Genomic DNA, 20,808 nt, shown 5'->3' with positions numbered 1-20,808 from the left:
GACTGCTTCCAGCACCTCGTTTGCATTTTCAAATCTGCACACGAACAGAACCTACAGAATCTCATTTACAAGCAAAAAAGGCAACCAACGGAGACAGAGCCGCGGCGGCGCCTTCTTCGGATTACAGACGTGAGTAGGCGAGGGCAAACCGAGAGCCTCTCCCCAGAAGCAATGAGCACCATTAGGTGCGGGTTCCTCTGAGCTGCTCTAAGCCATCGTGGGCCACACTGTCATCTGCCACCGGGATGTATGCAACTCCCAATAAAGAGGGTTACAAATCCCACCAAGGGTGCAGAGGACACTCGCCACACCATGCATATTCATAACATCGCCAGTTAAGCGATCTGCCTGAAACATCTGGTCAAAACATGGATACTCAATAGGAACGTATCCAAAAACACAACGGCACAGCATCTAATCTCGATACATGGAGCCGTGCGACACTTTGGTATATAGCTGTCACCTAATTCCTTCCGAACCAGGTGCTTTGCCCACTGCGTAGACTGCCTGCGGCAGACTTTTATGCATGAACTAGCACGAACAACAAAACAGCTCTTGACAAAAGTAGCCCTCGGATAGAAGGACACAAAAGCTAGAGAAGCTTGCAAATCTATTTTGTTTTCTCAAAGGAATGCAACAGAACCAGGGACCTTTTGCTAAAGCAGGTATGTGCCAACAACACCGGGACACAGTCCCCTCATGACATCGCATCGATTTACATCAAACTGCCCGCCCTCTCAGGACACTCCCGGATTCTCGGCACCCACCATTGGTCCCAAACCCCCTCTCTCGCTCAGAGCCCCCTCCTCTCTCCCCAGGACACAGTCCCCTGTTAAGCGGTAACATGGCACACATACAAGACCCTTTCCCAAAAGGTGTTACAAAAGAAAAGTGAGGCAACTTGGGATATTTTGCCACATGGGTCGTGTGCCATTTGGCCCTACTTTTCAAAGCCAATCATCTGAACACATAAACTGTCCCTGGGTTTCAGACATGACTCTTTCTCCTCGGGAAGCCAACCAAGATTTTTGGTTTCCACCCCATGAGTGCTCTGCTAGCTGTGCAGAAGGTAAAGGGCTTGAGAATGTAGTCCAGAAACAACCTTCCCCCGACAAAGTGGCAAGGCGGTGATATTCATATCGTGACTTTTGCTGACCCAAACAGACTAGGGGAGCCGGTTTGGGTGATAGCACCAGATCTCTGGCAGCTACATGGCACTTGCCGACCTCGTACGCCAGTAAGTGTTCTCATTTTCCATCTTCCAGTTCCCACCAGGTCCGCCGTAAATAAAAGCACGATTTACTGACAGTTCTGAGCCGCGCGGTGACAGCACCGTTCCCTACGCGGACAGGCTAACCTTTTGTGGGCGAAAAAACTTAAAAGCACATACTTGTGTCCTCTTTAACATCCCATTCAATTCTTTAATGGTCTTTGTTTATTTCCTTCTCTGAAACCGAGACATTTAATTGTGCTGAGGAAGTTGGTCAATAATTACAGCATCTCATTAATACCAGTTACAATGCCATAAATATATCCACATAGGCAATTACTGCTTTATAGAATTATGTCAGAGATACTTTTGCATCCCCGTCGGTTGTTTACCTCTGACACTGCAGCAACTGAGGGATAACCTACTTAAACTGGAGGTCAAGGGGAGAAATAGGCTTCTAATATTAAACAACCATATCTTCATAAAACTTTGTTTTATAACAAAATATCTTATTAAACACAACTTTTCCTATGCGTATGTATGTATATATCATACAGAAGTGTTGGCTTAAGAGTTCTGCTATAAGGCAGCAAATGCCTTTCTCTGCCCAAATGGAAAATACATTTTCAGTAAAGCTCTGGCTTATAAAAGCTTCATCTTATGTTACACTGCCGCCATCTCCCCGCTCTTTTCTTTTACAGCTACCACGGCTCCGCAGCTACTTGCCGCAGCCTCTACACTACCTACGGTGAGTCTTGCTCCGTGTCCTATTGCTCACCTCAACAGGGCTAGGAGATTGACATTTTTGGCAGGGGGATGAGGCACCAATTATTAACTTGTCTTAAATCCTTCCATTTTTAATCATTACTCTGGATGCGGAACCACTCCCCTCTGAACAGTCCCCACATCCTGAACCTGAAGATTATGAGATAATACTTCATCCCCTCCCCATCCTACCACACCCCACGGTCTAGGTAAAATATGAAGAGAAATACACAACTCCAAGAATATAAAAGGAGCTTGGTGATGTGGACAAAAGCATCATGGGAAAGAAAGTGCACGTGGGGATAAGGGAGCATTTCAAAATTAAGGTCAAAAGTTCATGTGTAACTAGAGCCCTCACTGCACAGCTTCAAAAACTGTTATGCAGCTGCTTCTAACTAGGTAATTTGAAAAGTCTTCAACTTGTCAGGGGGACAGAGGAACAAGGGAGGACACAGAAAAGCAAAACGAGATAAAGGAAGGAGGATTTCATCGCACAAGAAAGGGAATCTGCTCTGCAGTAGAAAACAGGAACTAATTTAAGCAGCAGCACGTGATGCCTACGAGGTGCGTGTGGGGGGAAGCCAATATAGATAGTGAAAACCTGCTTTACAATGAACACAAGTCTAGTTGCTTTGTTACTCATCTTCTAGAAACTGATCCGAGCCAACACATTCTCCTAGTTCGGACCCTAAGCAGGGACCCCACAGCCAGGGGCCCACGGGGAAAGTGCTAGGTTTCATTTCTGGTGCAACAGCAACAAATGCAAACTTCAACTTTACTCTTACTCTCTCCCAGAAGAGCGATTTTAGCCATTCCACTTCCAGTACAAACTGGTACAAGGTTAAGTGCATATTGGAGGATCTCTTCAGCATCGTGGGAATGAATCACGGCCAATGGGGGAATCTCCTCTTTAACGCCTTTTTGACCTGTTACTCTAAAAGCCCTTCCAATGCAACGCCTATCCACCACCTTCCAAAATTCACTTTGTGATGCACACGGCAAGGATCCCTTTGCCTCCAGACTGCCAGCGGTACAGGCTGAAGACACTTGTGAGATGGCTACAGAAATCAACACTCTTTTTTTCCCAAAAATCAGAATAGGACAGCGTGGATATAAAGTGTGCATTTTGAAAATAAATTGTTTCTTTCTAATAAGGTCTCTTTCTTTCCCCCATTTTGTGCACTCGTACAAACCAAACCAGTGGAGTTAAGTGGATGCACTAAGTACCTGAGCTCTGAATCAAGCGGAATACTGTTTTACATCTTCTCAGTGAACTCGAGCACGAGAAAAGGTTGAGACAGCACCCAGCTGCAAAAAAACATACTTCAACAAGCTCGAGCCACAGTCAGATAGCTAGGGCAAAGGGCGCTCTGGTGGAGCCAAAACCCCAAAAATTTAGAAAAAGAAAAAAACAGGTCAAATTCTGCACCGAGCTACCTTCTCCCTTACGGACCCTAGCATTCTTTAGCTTGAACAACTGACCATTCATGCCAAATCACGAGTATACCGGAGCATCGAAGAAAACATCAAGGTATTGCACACACTGAAACACATGCACTGAAGTCAATTGTCACCTCAAGGTCACCTGCAGTGGATGGTGGGCATGGTTCTCAGATCAGAGCACTTCCTCCGGGCTAAGAAATTACCTGCTACAGAAACGCAACCAAACCTCAACCAACCAACTGAAATAAAAACCTTGCAAAAACTCCTTAATGCATGTGTGTGGGTGTGTGGGGGCATGTGTGTGCACGTGCGTGCACTCACAAGGTCAAAAGAGGCTATTTCATTCTGGGCTCCACATAAATTTTATCTCCATCCCGAATGCCGTAAGAATGCAGTGCTCGTGAGCTGTATTTCATCTCCTCAGGACCAAAGGGAGCTTCCTGGTCCAAGTAGAAGAGCAGCATGTTGCTTGTTGACAACTGCACTATAGTTTTTAAGTGCTTCTTCAATTCTGCCACAGTCTGATCGAGACGAATCGACATCTCTTCCACCTTATCCTGGAAGTGAACCTCCACCTTCACGCTGCTCTGTGGCCGAAGATCCACGACTGCCAGGGGCTCCAGCTTCCCGTACTTTGTGACCAGCTCGTGATACCTGAAAAATTAAACAAACCCAGAGTTACGGTACAGTTGCTCATACAGCCAATGCAGGTTTCACAAGGCAGTTTCTGTTTCGCATTATGATACTAACCCACTTTAGCTGCAATCATCCAAGGGCGCTACTAGGTTGCGAAGTACAAACGAACATCTGCATGGAGTGACCGGATGACAAGAGGGTAAGCACAGATTCCAAGGCGCGATTCATCTAAAGCCCAGAACTCTCTGATGAGAGCTAAAACCAGAACTCAGGCAGTGATGAGCTGTCCTCATCCTCCACGTCAGCAACTAGCTGGCATATGGCTCTTCCAAAACATCTCTCAGTTTAACAGGCATTTTGGTCAAGGTGGGAAGGATGGATGAGGCTCCCACGAGCAAAGAACATTGCTGTGCTAGCATTCACAGCCCGTTAGTACATGCCGCTCTCCATACAAGTCTCCTGCCCTGCAGTGACTAAAGGAAAACCCCAGCTATCTTGTCCATTTGGCACCAAATCTCTCACACTTTGGGGAGCTGAATGTTCATCATGTGAGACAACATTCACCCTGACTGAAGTCTGATGACCTGAACAGACATCCATTAGGAATAAATCTGGATGGTATGAGTCGTGTTTTCTTCCCTGCCAGCATGACACTTCACAGAGCACACAGTGTTTCTCAAACAAGATGCTGAAAAGGTGAAAATAAAACCCAGAAAGCCCATCCGCTCCAGTCACCTTGTCTCACAGTCCCCAAGCTGCACCGTGGCATTGACACAAACACAAGCGAGCATCCAATTAGGGAGGAGGTATTTAGCTGAGGAAGGTGAAGTTATCACCAACATGAGACGTTCGAGCTAACTAGTCTCAAAATAGCTTCCTGAACAAAACTGAGCAGGGAAGCTCTCAGCTGGGCTCCTACAATTTCAGAAACCCCAGCCGTGGCTGCAGGGGGATTTGGAAGAAAGAGAGGACGCTACGCTTGTAAGACTTTACGCCTCCTGCTCCAGTGAAAACACTTCACTAGAGTGCCAGAACGAAGCTAGTGCTCACACAAAGGATACGGCCCTCAGTCCGGATTCCCAGTACCTGAGGCTTCACGGCCTGACTGATTTTCAGACATTCCTGCTGTTTTCCAAGAGGCTTAGCTAAGTCTCAAATGTTACAGTCCACTGAGCACGAAATCACCAAGATCACCAAATCAAGGTGAGCTGCCGCATGGTTTGGAAACTGACAACAAATGGGGGACTTCTTGCCAACTGATCCTTCACACCTACCCTAAAATGACATGGGAATTTTACTAGCAGAGCCACACGCTCTACCAGCACTTTCTCCGTGGAGCAAAGTTCTCCGACTGTCCTTCACAAGGTCCGTCCCGGAAGCCATCCCCTGCAATGTAAAGCCCATCTCACGCTCCCACCACCTTCAGCGGGTATCGCTCCGATTGGGCAAGGCTGCATCTCCCGTGCCTGGCTGGGAAAGAGGTGAAATGGCAACACAAAACACAATGTGATTGAAATGACAAAGACCAAGAGCTGCCGAGAAAAGGTAACATTTCAGAGGCCCTCCACTATGCGCTGTACAGAAAGCTCTTTTTGTTCCCAATCCGAGTCTGAGCTGAATGTGATCAGTGCTGTGTCACGGCCCCTGTCGAGAGATGATGGGACCTGGCAAGCCAGGTGACCCCAGGGAATCCTGCTGAAGGCAGGAATGTTCCTGGAGAACAGCAGACCCTCTGTCTGCCGGGAAATGAGGTAAGGGCCACAACACACTAGGATTTCCCCAGTCTCACAGACAAAATGAGCCTTCATCAGGGCAGAGCGTCCAAAGTCCTGCTCTCACAGTCAACGGGGTGATAGGATCAGGCCTATTTATTTGGAAAAGCCATTAGTGCTGAGAGGAGATGACATGCTCCCCATATTTTACCCACCGGGCTACTGCCCACAGTAAGAGCAAGTACTAGCCAACATGTCACCGACGGGGAGGATTTCTTTGCAGCACAGTTTCCACTGCAGACCATCAGCAATTTCTTACGTGCCGACCAGAAGTACTGCCCCAATTCACGCAATAAGGGAAACTGCAGTGAACAGGGCTGATGGTGGGAAGAGTATAAAGAGGGGGACAAATTTCAAGCAAGCTGAGAGAGAAGTACCATGAGTGGGCTAAGATTACCCAAACGCATGCTGTAATATGAGGAGGGTCAGGCAATGTTGTCTTAAATTTTCTCATGTCAAGGAAAGGCAGAACAAGCTTCCCAGCCTGCTCCTTGTATGCTAGGTGCAGCCTGCAAAGAAAGTAGGAGTCTGAATGACTGGCTTTCCTCAAATCAATAAGGATGAAGGCACACTGCTCATATGGTTCTTTTGTACCCCGGTAATAGGCACACTGGAGACTTTTATAATCACCCCTTGCAGCCTGGCAGACGCTGGTTGCCAGACCAGAAGATGCTGAAGAACTGAGCCTGGCTAAAAGCGTCTCTGATACTCTGCAGATAAACAGCGGACCAGACAAGCAGAGGTCTCATTAAAAACCCACAGACACAAAGACGTCACTCAAGAAGACAGCCAGTATTGGATTGTACACTTGGCGTTCCTTTCTCACCCACGACATCCAGAGAGTGAAATTATTCTGTCCATTTCCCTCCCTTTCCAATCCCTTCGAGCTGCAGCCCATGAAGACATGCAATGCAAGCACAGGGTTTTGCCGTAAGAGAGTGTGATGTTCGCTTATCACACGCTGCACCTCGACAGTCTTGAGGGGGGCTGCTTACACTCGTAAGTTTTCCGTGCCCAAGCGTGTCTTCTTCCTCCGCCTGAGGCAGCACTGCAATGCAGATGCCATATCCCCAAGCAACAACACACGTGTGTCCTGATTAGATTCTAATTACAAACCACCTTCGGAGAAACCACACCAGATTTGGGAGCAAAGAGGAGGAAGCTTTAGCAATAAACACACACAAAATCCCTCTGCAAAGAATACCAGGTTTCTCTTCCTACAAGGGCTGCTGCGTATGGGTCCAGGAACTGAAACCTGGCCCTCGGCACTAGGGACACTCTCAGCAATCTGCAGCCTCATTAGAAAATAGCCTGTAGTGGCACACAACTCCTCCAGAACAGAACAACCCTCTTTAGTAGCTGCACAAGTCTCTTGGAAACGCTGCACAGATGAAGGGATTCAGACAAAGAGCCCATTGATCACGAAAAGGGCAGTAACAGTGTTTAAAGGTTAAGAAATCAGAGGGGGAGGTAATTCTCCTGTATCTTACCAAAATAGCATAAAGCTAGCATGTTGGTCAAGAAGCCCAGCTTTTCTGGATGGGTGAGGTACTAGTAATTTCTTACCTGAGCTTCCACCTGGAAACCAACCCCAGTTGTGTGTGGTACTGTGTAACTACGTGGATGCAAACAGCCTGTTCCCAAAATTCACATCCTAACAGTAGCATCATGCATGTCTAAAGCTATACCCCACTGTCTCCTTCTCAATGATATATGGGTCCTGGACATGCAAGGCACCTATCACCACAATACCCAGAGATGCAAGTCCAGCAGGAAAAGTTTCAGAGCCTCCCACCTATTTATTTACCTTCCCTCTCATGTGCAAACCCTTCCTCCTGAGCTCAGGGCGGCACACTTGTTCCACCAGGATCAAAGGGCTACTTGCACCGTAGTTCCCCTCCCAGTCTGCAATCGAATACACCGCTTTCACCCTGAGGGCCTGCCTTGCCTTCTCCCGGCTGGTTTTCCAGGTCAGCAAAAAGGGCAGGACGCCGCTGCAGCTGTTGGGCTCAGCTGCTCTGCTATTCTCCCCTTCTGGAGCCACAAACACAGAGACATGAAACAGTTTTCTTAGAAATAAAATCTTATGGAAAATAATCTTTTTTGGGAGCAGTGCCACAAGCTCGCAGTCCCCGTTCCCCCTTCCTCTCCCCTGCATTCTCTGCCTCTGCTACTATCCCTTCCAATACTTGTTTCAATTTTTCTACTTCAAGGGCTTCTAAAATTACAAGCCTGGACTTTTCCTCAGAAAAAGGCAGAAGAGGGATCACCAGCTGTCTTGTCTTCCTGATTACATTAGTACCCTTCGCCTCTGAACTGACCCCAGTACGCCCTTAACAAATACTATAATCGCCAGACCTATTAGCATTCATACAAAACGCCATGCCCTCATCCCCCATTCCAGCCTTCCCAGTGCTTTTGAAAAACAAGAGACATTTTACCTAAAAGTTAAACTAGGGGAAACACTGACCAGCCAACATAAACACCAAACAGATTCCGTTTGCACATCTGTCATCTGTACAGGGCCATATCTTTGACCTCCTCTACCTCAGTTTGTCCTTACCTCCGTCTGTCCCCCCAGGGACACACGGACACACACTCTTGTCCCACCTCCTTTCTGTAAAGAAAGGGCTACAAAGCTTCATTGTCTGAAAAACACACAAGGGTCCTAGTGCAAAAGGCACATAAATGCAGTGGCTTGATGCTCCATGATCCGTCCTCAGCCCATTAAGAAGCAGTAAGTAGATGCTGGCACAGAGAAGATACCGACTGAACAGCAGCTGTCAAAGTTCATTAGTTTACTAAGATTAACGGATCATTGGGTATACTTTTTTGGCAAAGAAAAACTATCAGACTTGCGATTTGCAGGCCTGAAAGTGAGGGGACAGCTTCCCATTGCCAGTCACATTCCACACACCAGATGGTCAAGAGAATTAGACGCCCTGGCCTAGCACCAGAGAGCACGATCTGTACTGGCTTTTGGGGACTCCCAAACACAGGTGGATTACGAAGCCAGCCATCAGGGGCTAGAAAGCAATGAAGATCATGAACTGAACAGTCGTGTTGTTTAATGGCACTTGACGTGGCACTTTAAGACCAAATTTGACTCAGAAGTGATTCTACAAGTCATCAGACAACACTCTAATATAACGACAATAACTAAAACAGATTGAGGAAGGCAAGACAGGAGGAAGGCGAGGGATGTTTTTTTCATGGAACAGCTAGCCCACATTTCCCATGTAACATCATCTGTTCAGTCACCTTTCCTTTTGCCTCGCCCCCCTTCTGCCCCTACTCTCCATTCCACGACAAAGAATTCATACCTGAATGGGACTTCCTCCTCCGGGAACTCCATGTAATATCGGATGAAGAATCGCTCCGAGTCCTCTCGCTCCCCATCGGCAACGATGCTTCCGTTGAGTTTGATGATAGATGGCAACCTGCATGCAGGCACCAAGAAATATAGTCAGCAAGAAGAGAAACCCAGACAGGATGACCAACAAGGCAGTCACCGTCAAAAGCAACATGCCAGAACATTAACACCAGGAGAATCCTGCCAGGTAGCTTACGCCTCGGTACCCATGAGAGAGGTCAAGTTCCACGCAGTTTCTCCAAGCACATTCAAAACTACTCATTTTCATTTTGCCACATATATGCATTGTTTGCACAGGCATGTATGAGACTCAAAAATTTCTCTGAGAAGTAAAGTTAGACTTAACATTTCCACTACTCCCACTTTCCCACACAACAAAAAAAAGCTCAAATCTTTCTGAGTGGCAAATTCATACAAAACCCCATCTCCTAACAGCCTCTTCCTCCAATTACCCCCCCAGCCGGGGACTCCCAGCCATTCATTGCCATGTAACGCTTCTGCCGAGCAGAATAAACCAGCAACAGACCTGGCTATTAGCAGCTTCCTGCGTTCCTCGGTGGTGTAGGACTGCAGCAAAGGAATTCCTAGCAATTTCACTTCCTCGAGCTTGGGAAAAGAATTTAACTTGTCAATGTCTTCCCAGCAATGCAGACCTGCTCAGAAGAAAAAACTTGTTTAAACAAACACAGATAATACATCATGTATCCAAGATAATCAGACACAGCTAAAGAACATATGTGACAGACGAGTGTCAACTGCTGTTTCTTTGAGAAGTCGGCTTTTTGCTCATGACGCGCTGCAAAAAATCTCCTTATTTCCTTACAAGACAGAGTAGTTTAAATTCTCTTATGCCATTTTGTAAGTCTAGAAGGATGATCTCCATGGCTGATCATGGAGCTTAGTTTTTTTATGGACCACTCAGCCTTTGGCCTCACTGCTGAGGACTGACTAGCATCAGTTATGATGGATGCATCTATAAAGGGATGCTGCCTTAAGTAGTATTAAAGTCATCAGGACTTCTGTCATTCAAGGCATTGCTAAATAGCCATCAAATGGCTTTACCTCGCACACATGACCACCTTGGGTCCCATTTCTGCTCATGACACAATGGTAAAACAGTCCCAGAAGCCATCCAGCCATTTAATGAAAAAGGCTTTAACTCAATTTCAGCCCCCTCAAGACCTGACGTTCGGGATAACAAGGCAAGCAGAGAGGGTAAAACAAAGAAGCTGAGGATCAAGCAACAGTACGGCCTTGATTACGTGGTGAGATCAACACTACTCATCTTGAAGTTTACCACGATGCTTTTCCAATGACTGTTCCAGAAGCTTACACTGGCAATGTGAGGTAGAAAACTGGTTTCTCCGAACAACATTCAACAGCTTCACCCATAAAGCACAGAAAATGTGAAAAACCAGAAAAATTATTGGTTCAAACAAAATCAGGGGTCTCATTTGAGCTAAGCCTCTCAGGAAATGCCAAGTTCAAGCCCAAACCATGCGTCACAGCCACAGCTCAGAAGAAGGGTCTCTTTTCAGAGCAGAAACAAAACTCCTGTAAGTATCACGGCACTGCGTGCAAGGTGGACAGAGAGAGTGTCCTTTCCCCATAGTGCTCGAAACACCTCTGCCAAGGTCACCTATGCCTAAAGCCATCCTCTGGGTATCAGCATCAGCCACATTTACAGACAAATGGAGTAGAAGTTTGTGACAGGAGAACTCTTCCACCTGATCTCTGGGGTACAATGTCACCAAAGACTGCCTGATACCTCTCTGAATCATGTCGCTCTGAAAGGGCCAAAAAGCTCTTGTAGCTGGGAGAAAGCTAGTGCAGAGAGACAACCACCTCTGAAGCAGAAATTGCTGTCAGACATGGCATCTGCCTCGGCAGGAAAATCCGTTCATCCCTTCATGACCCCGTTGCGCTATAACTTCACTAAAAAACATTCTCTTCAGCTCATCCCAGATCTCCACTAAGCTAAAAGAGCCTGCAAAAAGAGGCATCAGTTTGGAGTCTTCACATGACAGAATTTTGGAGTGCATCAACTTTCCCTAAAAAAAAAAAAACGAACTTTAACACGTTCCTAGTTTAACATGCTCCTTGGGATTTCTATTTGCCTTTCCGCTCCCAAAACATCAAAATGCAATACAGAATCCAGAGTTCTTAAATATCTGGCATCAAAATTGCAAAACTACTTACCACAGGAGCACTTGCTCCTCAGTGAGACAGTGCTTTCAAATCCAGCTTAACAGGCTTTTCTTCCTCTAGTTAGCTTTAAGCTTTTATTATAGGGATTCCTTGATGCTTACATTGCAGAGCGTGTTAATGAAGTACCTTCTACCTTGGCTAACACTTAACTATCGTTTGCACAGCATATAAAGCTGTAAAGAACAAAAGATGGTGATGCATTAAGTACTCCTGCAGAAGAACTTCTGGCATACGTGTCATCTCACAAACACGTCACAGCCCTCACAAGCTGCCCTGCAGCTCCCTCTCTCTGACCACGGGGTGCCCTTCCCGATATGCCAAATGCTTATTCTCTTTCTGGAGCATTGACTGAAAATTCTCTGGGGCTGAAGTGTAAAAGCAGCCTCGAGCACAACTCGTGGTGAGCTTCTAATAACTGAGTACAGATGACAGACAGCTTTTGCTGGTGAATGCTCGGCCCTTACATGCCACATACCTACACCTACACATACGCTCATTTTACCCAAGACAAAATAGGGAATAAAAGGCAAACAGGATTCTTTCATCCCCTCCACTGCCAGACATTTATTTATCCTTCTCCAGCCAGAAGTGCCTGAGGCGGGGACAGGAAACAGAGGGAAACTACTAAGGTAAAAAACCTTTGCCAGCTCATTTTGAATAACTGCCAGTCCACACTACTCTGACTTATCTTTGAGGTAATGACTAACTACCAAAAGCAGCAGGTAAAGCCCACAGAGACAGGCAAGTTGATTTCTTGCCTGTTTTCCTCTCCTAATGCTACATTCTTCAGGTTAGCGCGCTTCAGTACATCTGCTTGCATCGCCCTGCATTAGCACCATCAGGAAACTGGATTTCAACAAGATAGGTCTGTTGGGACTACATTTATCAACAGCTTTTTGATTCTGCTAAGAAGCCAGGATAGATTGGGACAAAGGTCCCTGGACATTTTCATCTCTGCTACAGCAACAGAACCACCCCAAAAGTTTAGTCTCTTCCTCAGCACTTCTGCCTTCACCTGCCCTCTCTCACACTTTGCAGGAAGCAATGTTGACTGCAGGCTACTTACTGCTAACACAGGCCTAAGAAGCAACCACCCCAAGGCCAAAGTTTCAAGGAGCACAAAGCAAGTGTGTTTTTCACCTACTCAGGAGGAGAGACTCCCATCAACTCCTGTCACTTATGCTGAGAAAAAAAAGCATACTGCTTCCAGACTCTCACCTGACTTGTGCAAATTGATGGATCGCAGGTTGGGGAACAGCCTTGCTAGGGAATCTTCTGACTCTTCAATGGTCGTGAGGTTGTTGTTAGCCAGGATAAGCGTGTCCAGTGATGGAAACATAATTCCCAGTTTTCGAATTTCAGTCCAGTCTTGAAGATTATTGTCAGTTATGTGGAGTAATTTGAGAGACTGACAGCAAACCGGAGAACAAGACACTGTTTCATAGTCGTTAAGGCACAGGAAGAGCTCCTCCAAGCTGCACAGGGGAAGAAAGATGACATCAACATCTCAACATACCTTGAAAAATGGCTATCCTCTTGGGTACAGGGACATGCATATGTGATTTTAACATGACTTTCTGTAACGGCTCTTACATGATTTGAAACCTTGGTGTAGAGAAGACCTTTGAGCACTCCATATGGAATGTTTCGACTATGTCTTCGCTCCCGTCCGTAAACTTCCTCCACAGATAAAAACACCTCTAAGTGTTCTCCTAGCCTCCCAGTATTGTGTGACAGATTGCTCGGGGTAGTGTTCCACATTTGTGCCCGCCAAGCCACCAACCCAGCTCCAATGGTGATTGGTACCTGCTCTCAATGCTCACCACTTAATTTAAAAAGGTGGTTTTATACAACACAGATGACACTTTTTTCCCCACATCACTGGTTGTGCCAAAGATTCCCATTAAAGAAAGAAGAGGTTCCACTAAGTTTTCAGACAACTAAACTAGCTCTCCTAATCCCAGGGAAGCGTACACTGGCCACGCAGGATATACTGCTGTCATCATCTCCGCTTACAAAGCTGTACGAAGAGGAATCTGTTATCAAAACAAAGCCACCAAGGACATTCGTAGAAGCAGAATGCCACTACCAAGGTGGACCGTGACCAAGCCACAGAAATCAACACTTTTGCACAGAAAAAGCACGATGAAATATTACTTGACAAGTGGCCAGACCCTCAGACTTACATCCCATTCAAAAGTTATTAGTACAGGTATGCACTGCATCATTCATTCTGCAGTGACTCAGAGGAAAGCATGTCACCGCCTACATTGTCGGGGTGATTATCCATCTCTGGTATTTAGATTTGGATGAGAAGCCCCGGGCTTTGCAGCGCCACACAAGTTCAGTTTTTAAGACAATGTCAAGCATTAACCTGGCCAGATCCCAAGCTCCCAAAGAAAAGAATTCCCTCTTTCTCTGCCGATCATGTTTGCATCCTCACACCCCTCTCATCCCTCACCATGTGATTCGATAAGCCAGCCTTGACCTGCGGGTAGCGAGCACCCCTTTCTACGCCCAATTCCCCATGCTTACTCTGGTAATTCCTGCAGGATTGTGTGGACTGTTTCCCAGGAAGCTTTGCTGTTGTTGAGCACAAGTTTGCGAACACCAGCGAAAGACCCAGCACACCTTCTCTCTAAAACGGACAAACTGAGAGGGTTGGAACTCAAGTTTAGAAACTCCAAGTGGGGAACGTTGGACACAATTTTACTGACCTAAGTGGGAAGGGAAAAAAAAGACAAATAAAGAAATGCGTATCAGGCAGTAATCAGATCTCGTGCAATAATATCCCATCTCCTAAAAGGGGGCCCTTCAGAATCACCACAAGCCAAAGACATGATATGGGGAAAAAAATAAGGCTTCTGGATAACTACCTGTAATTCATACTCCAGCTATTCACTGATCTAGATTGATTGGTTAATTGCTCATTCACCTCAACAGTTCATTTAATTACATTCTCGGAGCAGCTTGATAAGAGAAAGCCAGTCTCTTGGGAGAGGTCATAAAATCCACCTCAACACCAAGCTTAAGCAGCACCATGTTAAAGGAGCCAGCATGCCATACTCCTCTTTTGGCAGGGATGCAATGGGCATATCTCTTGAGTTTAAGGCCAACACTTTGATCACTTGCTCAGCTTTCCACTGCTCCCCACTAGCCAAAGACCTCGCCATTTTGGCCAATGTAAAAGACAGATAGAAGCTCACTGTACACGTAAAATTAATTTCTTATTCAATTCCATTACTCTGAAAACAGCAGCTTTCTTACAATCGATCCAAATGTTCAGGTAACTCTGCTTGGGGCTACTTTCTCTTTCTGTGCATACAGATGTGCCCCTGAGGGCAAAGTAGCAGAGAGGTAAGGAAGAAAGATCAAGAAAGAGAAAGAGAAAGAAAAGCCAGAGACGACGACTGTACAGCTCTGGAGTGCGGGATACATAAATGGATTGTGTGATGGGGGTAGGTGCTGACCTAGATACTGCTAATACACAGAAAGGTACAAGAACAGGTTATTTAGTTGATCAATTTGTAGGCATCTAATAATGATTAAGTGCACAGAACAGGCAGGCAGCATCAATTCGTAAAGAACACATCACGTCAGTCTAATTTTCCTCTTTGACTGGGTAACTGATTCAGTAGGAAGTAGTATAAGGGAATGACAGCTTCCAACACCGCTCGCACACCAGTCGCATAGGCAAACTGAGGACTTACAGTGCCCAAGAAGCACTGTAAGTTAAGAGTTCAATACAAAGCTAGCAGACATACTGAGGGAGTCTTCTAGCAGAATGCTACTCATTATGTTTTCAATGACCAGAGTAATTGAACACTATGCGTTTTCTTAATCTGCGGGTGATACTAAGGTGGGAAAGGCTGCCATCACATTGTGGTACAAGACTAGAGGCCAAAGCGAAGCCATCCGAAACCCGTAAGACAGAGGTTCAGTTCAAGCAGAGTGAAAGTACTAACATTTGGGGAAAAAGACTTTAACCCAGGAAATGAGTCCGAAAACACCCTCCTAGAGCACTCCACTCCACAAAGCGATTGGGATGGGAAGAGATGGGGCAGACCATGATATACACAGGTCAATAACAGGGCCCAGTTGCTAGCAAAGGGCAATTGTCTCATACCGAGGTTGAATTCAAGTGTTGCATACATGATGCTGGAGGTAGTTAACCTGCCTCACTTTGCATGTCATCTTAGGTGATGTCAATGTTTTGGGCACTACACCTTAGGAATGAAGTAGACAAATTGGAATGACATCAGAGCAACAAAAACAACACAGGATTTAAAAAAAATGGCCTACGATAAACGACTGGAAGAACTGGATTTTTTCAGTAATATACTAAAATAGGAAAAGGAGACATAAAAGCTTTTCTTCATGGGTATAAAAGGCTGTCATATAAGGTACAGCAATGAATGCTTCTCCATGATGCTGAGAACAGGGCAGGGAGCAATTGGCTTAAATTGCAGCATGGGATACTTAAGTTACATACTTTAGACTATGAGGTTATTAGCTAAGCATGGGAAGAGGCTACCTGGGGATCTGGAATCCCCATCACTAGGAGCTTTAAGAGTCGGGTAGATATTTATCTGTTGCAGATGGGCTATGAAAACTTAATCCCGTCACGGAAGAAGGAGCCAAAGTACACAGAAAGCCTTTCATTTCCTGCTTTACTGTGGCTCATGCAGAACCCAGCAAATTGTGCTGTCCAGGGTAGCCTAAACAGACTGAACAAATAGCAGGGTGCGAGGCATGCAGCTTACAAGTGACAAGTCTATGTGCAGCTCTCCCAGCTGTTTAGCAGACATGAGACCAGCCCCACTGAGAGTAAGAGGCAGAACAGGGAGTGGAGAGGCAGCACCTCATTACTGTGGGAGGGGGCCTTTCAGGGTCAAAATAAAACAAGTCAGGAGACACCATCCCAGTTCTTAGCAGATATGTCCTCAGTACAAAACCATCTTCCCTGGCTCTGATCTCAACAGACAAGCCTAAGCTCCCTCTCCCACCTGCTGAGCTAATACCTTCTAGGCTAACAAGGAAATAACGGGAACAGGGAAACCTATCCTGCGTCTGACTTTGCGACCCCCATGGCAGAGCTGGGACATTTCTGCAAACACTGCATTCACTACCTGTTTAAAGACACAGGAGCTTGATGCAATAGAAAAACTGATAATTTTTATGTTGCACATCCTGTTCTTTTCCACGTATTTCCAACAATAAACACTAACATAAAAGCAGAACATAAGCCAGTGAGGAACTGTTAACAACACTCAAACAGATTGTGATTGTTTTACTCACATTACATTGCATTTATCTAGCATATTTCATCCAAGCACTTCAGAGGATTTTATAATAGCATTTAGCATTAATTAATGAGGCCTTAGAAATATCCTTTGAGGTAAATGTTATTAAACCTGTTTTGCAGATAGGGAAACAAAAGCAGAGAGAGAATAAATACCGTGCCCAGCATCACAGAATCGGTGACAAAGCTGGGAATCAACTCCCATTACTTGGACCTCCTCAGTTCTTACTCTTAAAAACTGCACTGCTCATTAACCTCTTGACATTAGAAATGCCAGTTCCAGTGCTTTACACAATAAAAAAAATACTTATTTGTCACCCACAGGCCAAGATCGTAAGTCACGAGGTAAATGAAGTGCCCAAGTGAATTAAATTCATCACGTTTATGGCTCAGTTGTTGTCAAAGTAAATATGCATCAGCTTCAAAGATGAGAAAGAAGCCACAAAACCCAGAAAGCATTACAGTCATAGTAGTAGCCATCAAAGCTATTCAAGAAAGATGCACATGTAACCATTTTACCTCATGCCAGTCTTCCAGTTTATTGTCAGAAAGATCTAGCTCAGACACATGAGCACAGAAGGCGGCGATTTCATTCTCGTCCCCTGCACAGGTTATGCCACAGCTGTTCAGTACTAGCACGCTTGGAAGGTTGAGGCGATCTGAAACAGGGAATAAGAAAAGATGCCCTCTGGTCAGCATTGCATTGCTTAGTTACAGAAGGTAACAACAATCACAAACAAGCATGACATTCAGCAAAAGAAAAGATCTACCAGTAATTCCACAAGTTACACATATTTAAAGATCTCAGGATAAACATGGATTTTATGACAAGTGACCGACATCAGTCAAGGAGTCTTCTTGTGTCTGAACATGAAGTAGCGCTCAGCGTCAGTGCTCTTCAGTTACTAAATGCATTTCTGTCCACACCACGGTGAGGACGGGCCAGTCTTTTGTGGTTTATAGTATGTCTCATATCAGTTCTTGCCAGAACTTATGCTCTTCCCCAGGCATCTGCAGATAGGATACAGGACTAGGTGGACTGTTAGTTGCACAGAGTCAGACTCCCTTGTCCTCTTGTACTTAGCCCACTTGGGGTTAGGAACAGCAAGGATGTATTTAAACATTTCTTTTCCAAGCTTTCCCTTTTCAACAATATAGAACATTTAGCATTCTTATATCCTGGAAAAACTTAGGTCTCTGCTCTGCCTTTTACGTTTCTGCTTCGGTTTTCTCTAGTTCCTTCTCATGCAGGTAAACATTCTCGCAGCTGTTTCACAGATGAGGACTTGGATCACAATCACAGTCCGATTTGCTAAGGCCAAAACATGACAAAGTTAAAAGCTGTGGATTTGTACCAGGAAACCATTTCAACACAAGAAATCCACATTTAGGCAAGGCAAGCCATCAGTCTTACACTCCTGCACACACAATACAGTTCTCCCACCTCTGTGGAGCATCAAAATCTGTTAAAATTTAACAACAAGCTTTTTCCTAAAAAGGTGGCCCTTTTTCTCTCTCCTTAATACTTGACAGCTACACAACTACAAAGGGATTCTAGCAGGAGACAATTATCTAGAGTGATCCGAGTTTTCAAGTTTCCTGGCTCATTTGTGTTTGGCTTTCAAGGATAGTGTTGTATTTTGGGAATTAGTCATGACGTACTTGTAAGTCATGTCTCAGTCACATTTTAAGACTTATAAACATGTGCCCTCTTTTCAGCATCCAAACAGCTCAGGTAAGTGGGTGCTTGCACACAGGAGAGAAGGCATTGACTGAATATTCCATCAGACCAATTTTCTATTCATGTTAATTTTGAGCGACACGTGGTACGTTTTATCCTCAACTGAACTCAGGCCCTTCTTTCTCCTCTGTCAAACTCAGTTACTGTAAACTTCATCCAGCTAAGTTCCATGGCTATTTTCCCCTTTGGGGCTGGTTATGATACAAATTGACTCAACGGAAATTTAAACTACTTTTACAGATCAAGATGGGCAAGAGGTTACACAAGGGGCAGTTCTGGTAGAATAAACGTGAATCTCAGACTTGTCTGTACAAAGCAAGAACCAAATGCTAACGTCAAAGTGTGAGGGAAGACTAAAGGGTGTCAAATGGGTCCAGTTCAAAGAGCAGGAAATAGCGATGCAGATTCCACAGTCTAGGAGGCTCAGGGACATACGTGAGCAGCACAGCGCTTCAGACACACATCTGTCTGAAACTCCCTCAAGGCGATAAAGTCAGAAGCAAAGGAGAGAGGGGATTTCTGCACTAGGTCAGCATAAGCATGATCAAACAGCATTTGATGCCTTGAGAAAAGAACCAAAGTAAACCACAAATTCATATGAGTCACTTGTCACAAAAGAAGCCTAGCTGGAGATTCAATGACTCATCGCTTGGCTTGTAATATGGTCCACTCCTGTGTACACTGGACTCCTTCTGTACCTGCAGGCATTGATGCAAGTTGACGGCACTGCGTGACACTGCTAGCATGTGGACCAACCTCGAATTTAGATCAAGTGTTATGTATTTATTAAGGCATCTCTGCCAAAATATCTGTTGTTGCAGCCAACAACAAAATAGTTAGTATCACTGGTCTGAAGAAAATAAGCTCCAGGGACTGCTGAACCCTCAAAACTCAGCATTGCACAGGGCCTTATTTCCATCTTTCATTGACAGCATTCTGATTTTGTTATGCTGTAGGTAAACTTACTTGTTTTTTAGAGCAACCGGTTCAACGACTAAATCAACTTTCAGTCTTTGTTAGATTCCAGTCTCTCAGCTCTTCAGTAAGAAACACGTTATAATACATCGTGATGTTTCTTTTCCTGGTCAATTCAGGGCAATTCTTCTTTCAACATAAGCAAGAACTACCAAGAAACTGATCCCATCCAGAACCCCGCAGATGCTCAGAAAGACCACAACCCTACCTTTCATAGGTGAACCCTGCGGAGTTGCTGGGACATGCACCCCCATACCAGGTCCACGACGATATGGGAAGTTCTCGGGGCTGTATTTCTCACAAAGAACTTGCATGAAACTTCTTCCGCTGGGCTGGTCCATGCTCCCTTCTTGGACTTCTAGTTAACGCAGAAAAAAACAGAGCATATAAACAGTCAGCAACTAATAATCACCTCCAGTAGTGGTCTTTGGGAACACAGTACAGAAAGGGACCAGACAGGTCATGGATTTTACTACTTCTGAACTGCAGATTAGTCTAACAGGTCATATTTCCAATTCAAAATTACAGTTAAACATTACCTGAAAAGAAAACGGAGTGCCCAAGCTACACAAACATACTTTCAGTCATACCATTACAGGCCAAGTACAAGACCTCCTTGCCCCACATGCTCTGACAGCACAGTTCCCAATATGCCCCAGGCTGCAAAGATTACTTCTGTGCCTCACAAGATATTCTCAAACACATTTCCAGGGCAGCAAGGAGGGGAAAGAGCAAAGAGCTGTTTATGAGTAAGAGATTGCTTGAACATGTATTTTCATCCTGTAAATTCCCTCTTCTCTAACTCAGGACTTTCAGTCAAAATCAGCTTTTTGGGTGGGAAAAAAACGGAAAAAGAAAAAGGATCCACAGCTCCCTAACTGTTTATAAAGAAACACTATGCAAAGCAGGTTATAGTTTGTTTTTTTAAAACCAGGCCAATGCTGTAAAGAGCCCAGAGCTCAACACCCTCTGCTAGCAAGACTTTCATCAGTTGGCCCAGAGGATGTAATGGAAATACTCGAGTTTGATAGTAAGCTCACTCAGGATATCTCAGGGTTCTCATCTTCACTGACAGCAGTGGCTCATTCAAAGCAAGCTTTGGCCTCAAAAGGAGCATCATCATTTCTCCTCTGACATTTGCAAAGAACTACAGTTCTTCCGTCCTGCTTGCAGACCCGGGCTTCTAATTAGAACACAACTGCTGTGTCATGAAACACTCTCGAGCACATATGAGCACATCCTTTGGCCAGTCCAAAAAGCAGTTTTGCCAATTCAGTTTTGCAGCTGCTTAATGTATTTGGAAGATAAACATGCCCCTCCTATCTATCCATGTCACAGAACGGAACAGCACAGGAAAAAGGACTCGCCACATCGCAGACTGCT

General features: G+C 45.2%; 1 protein-coding gene across 1 annotated transcript; it reads right to left on the bottom strand.

Moving 5' to 3' along the window:
* Nucleotides 1-3,390: 3,390 nt before the first annotated feature.
* Nucleotides 3,391-19,794, bottom strand: TBCEL (tubulin folding cofactor E like). Its single transcript, XM_009808355.2, has 7 exons — nucleotides 19,634-19,794; nucleotides 17,229-17,368; nucleotides 13,943-14,124; nucleotides 12,626-12,882; nucleotides 9,726-9,852; nucleotides 9,150-9,266; nucleotides 3,391-4,072 (listed from the first exon to the last, which is right to left on the bottom strand). Exons 1-7 carry the CDS (start codon nucleotides 19,764-19,766, stop codon nucleotides 3,754-3,756), a joined length of 1,275 nt encoding a protein of 424 aa, XP_009806657.1. The 5' UTR covers nucleotides 19,767-19,794; the 3' UTR covers nucleotides 3,391-3,753.
* Nucleotides 19,795-20,808: the final 1,014 nt, after the last annotated feature.

Source organism: Gavia stellata, chromosome 26 (assembly GCF_030936135.1).
Source record: "Gavia stellata isolate bGavSte3 chromosome 26, bGavSte3.hap2, whole genome shotgun sequence".
Taxonomy (NCBI): Eukaryota; Metazoa; Chordata; class Aves; order Gaviiformes; family Gaviidae; genus Gavia; species Gavia stellata.
The sequence above is the reverse complement of the archived record's forward strand: the minus strand, read 5'-3'. Positions and strand labels throughout refer to the sequence as shown.

Coding starts and splice junctions, on each gene's coding strand:
- TBCEL (XM_009808355.2), bottom strand. CDS start 19,766: ATGGACCAGCCCAGCGGAAGAAGTTTCATGCAAGTTCTTTGTGAGAAA. Junction 12,883..13,942: donor ATCCTGCAGGAATTACCAGA/GTAAGCATGGGG, acceptor TCCCCTGTGCAG/CTTGGAGGAGCTCTTCCTGT. Junction 9,267..9,725: donor AGGAAGCTGCTAATAGCCAG/GTCTGTTGCTGG, acceptor GCCTGCATGCAG/GTTGCCATCTATCATCAAAC.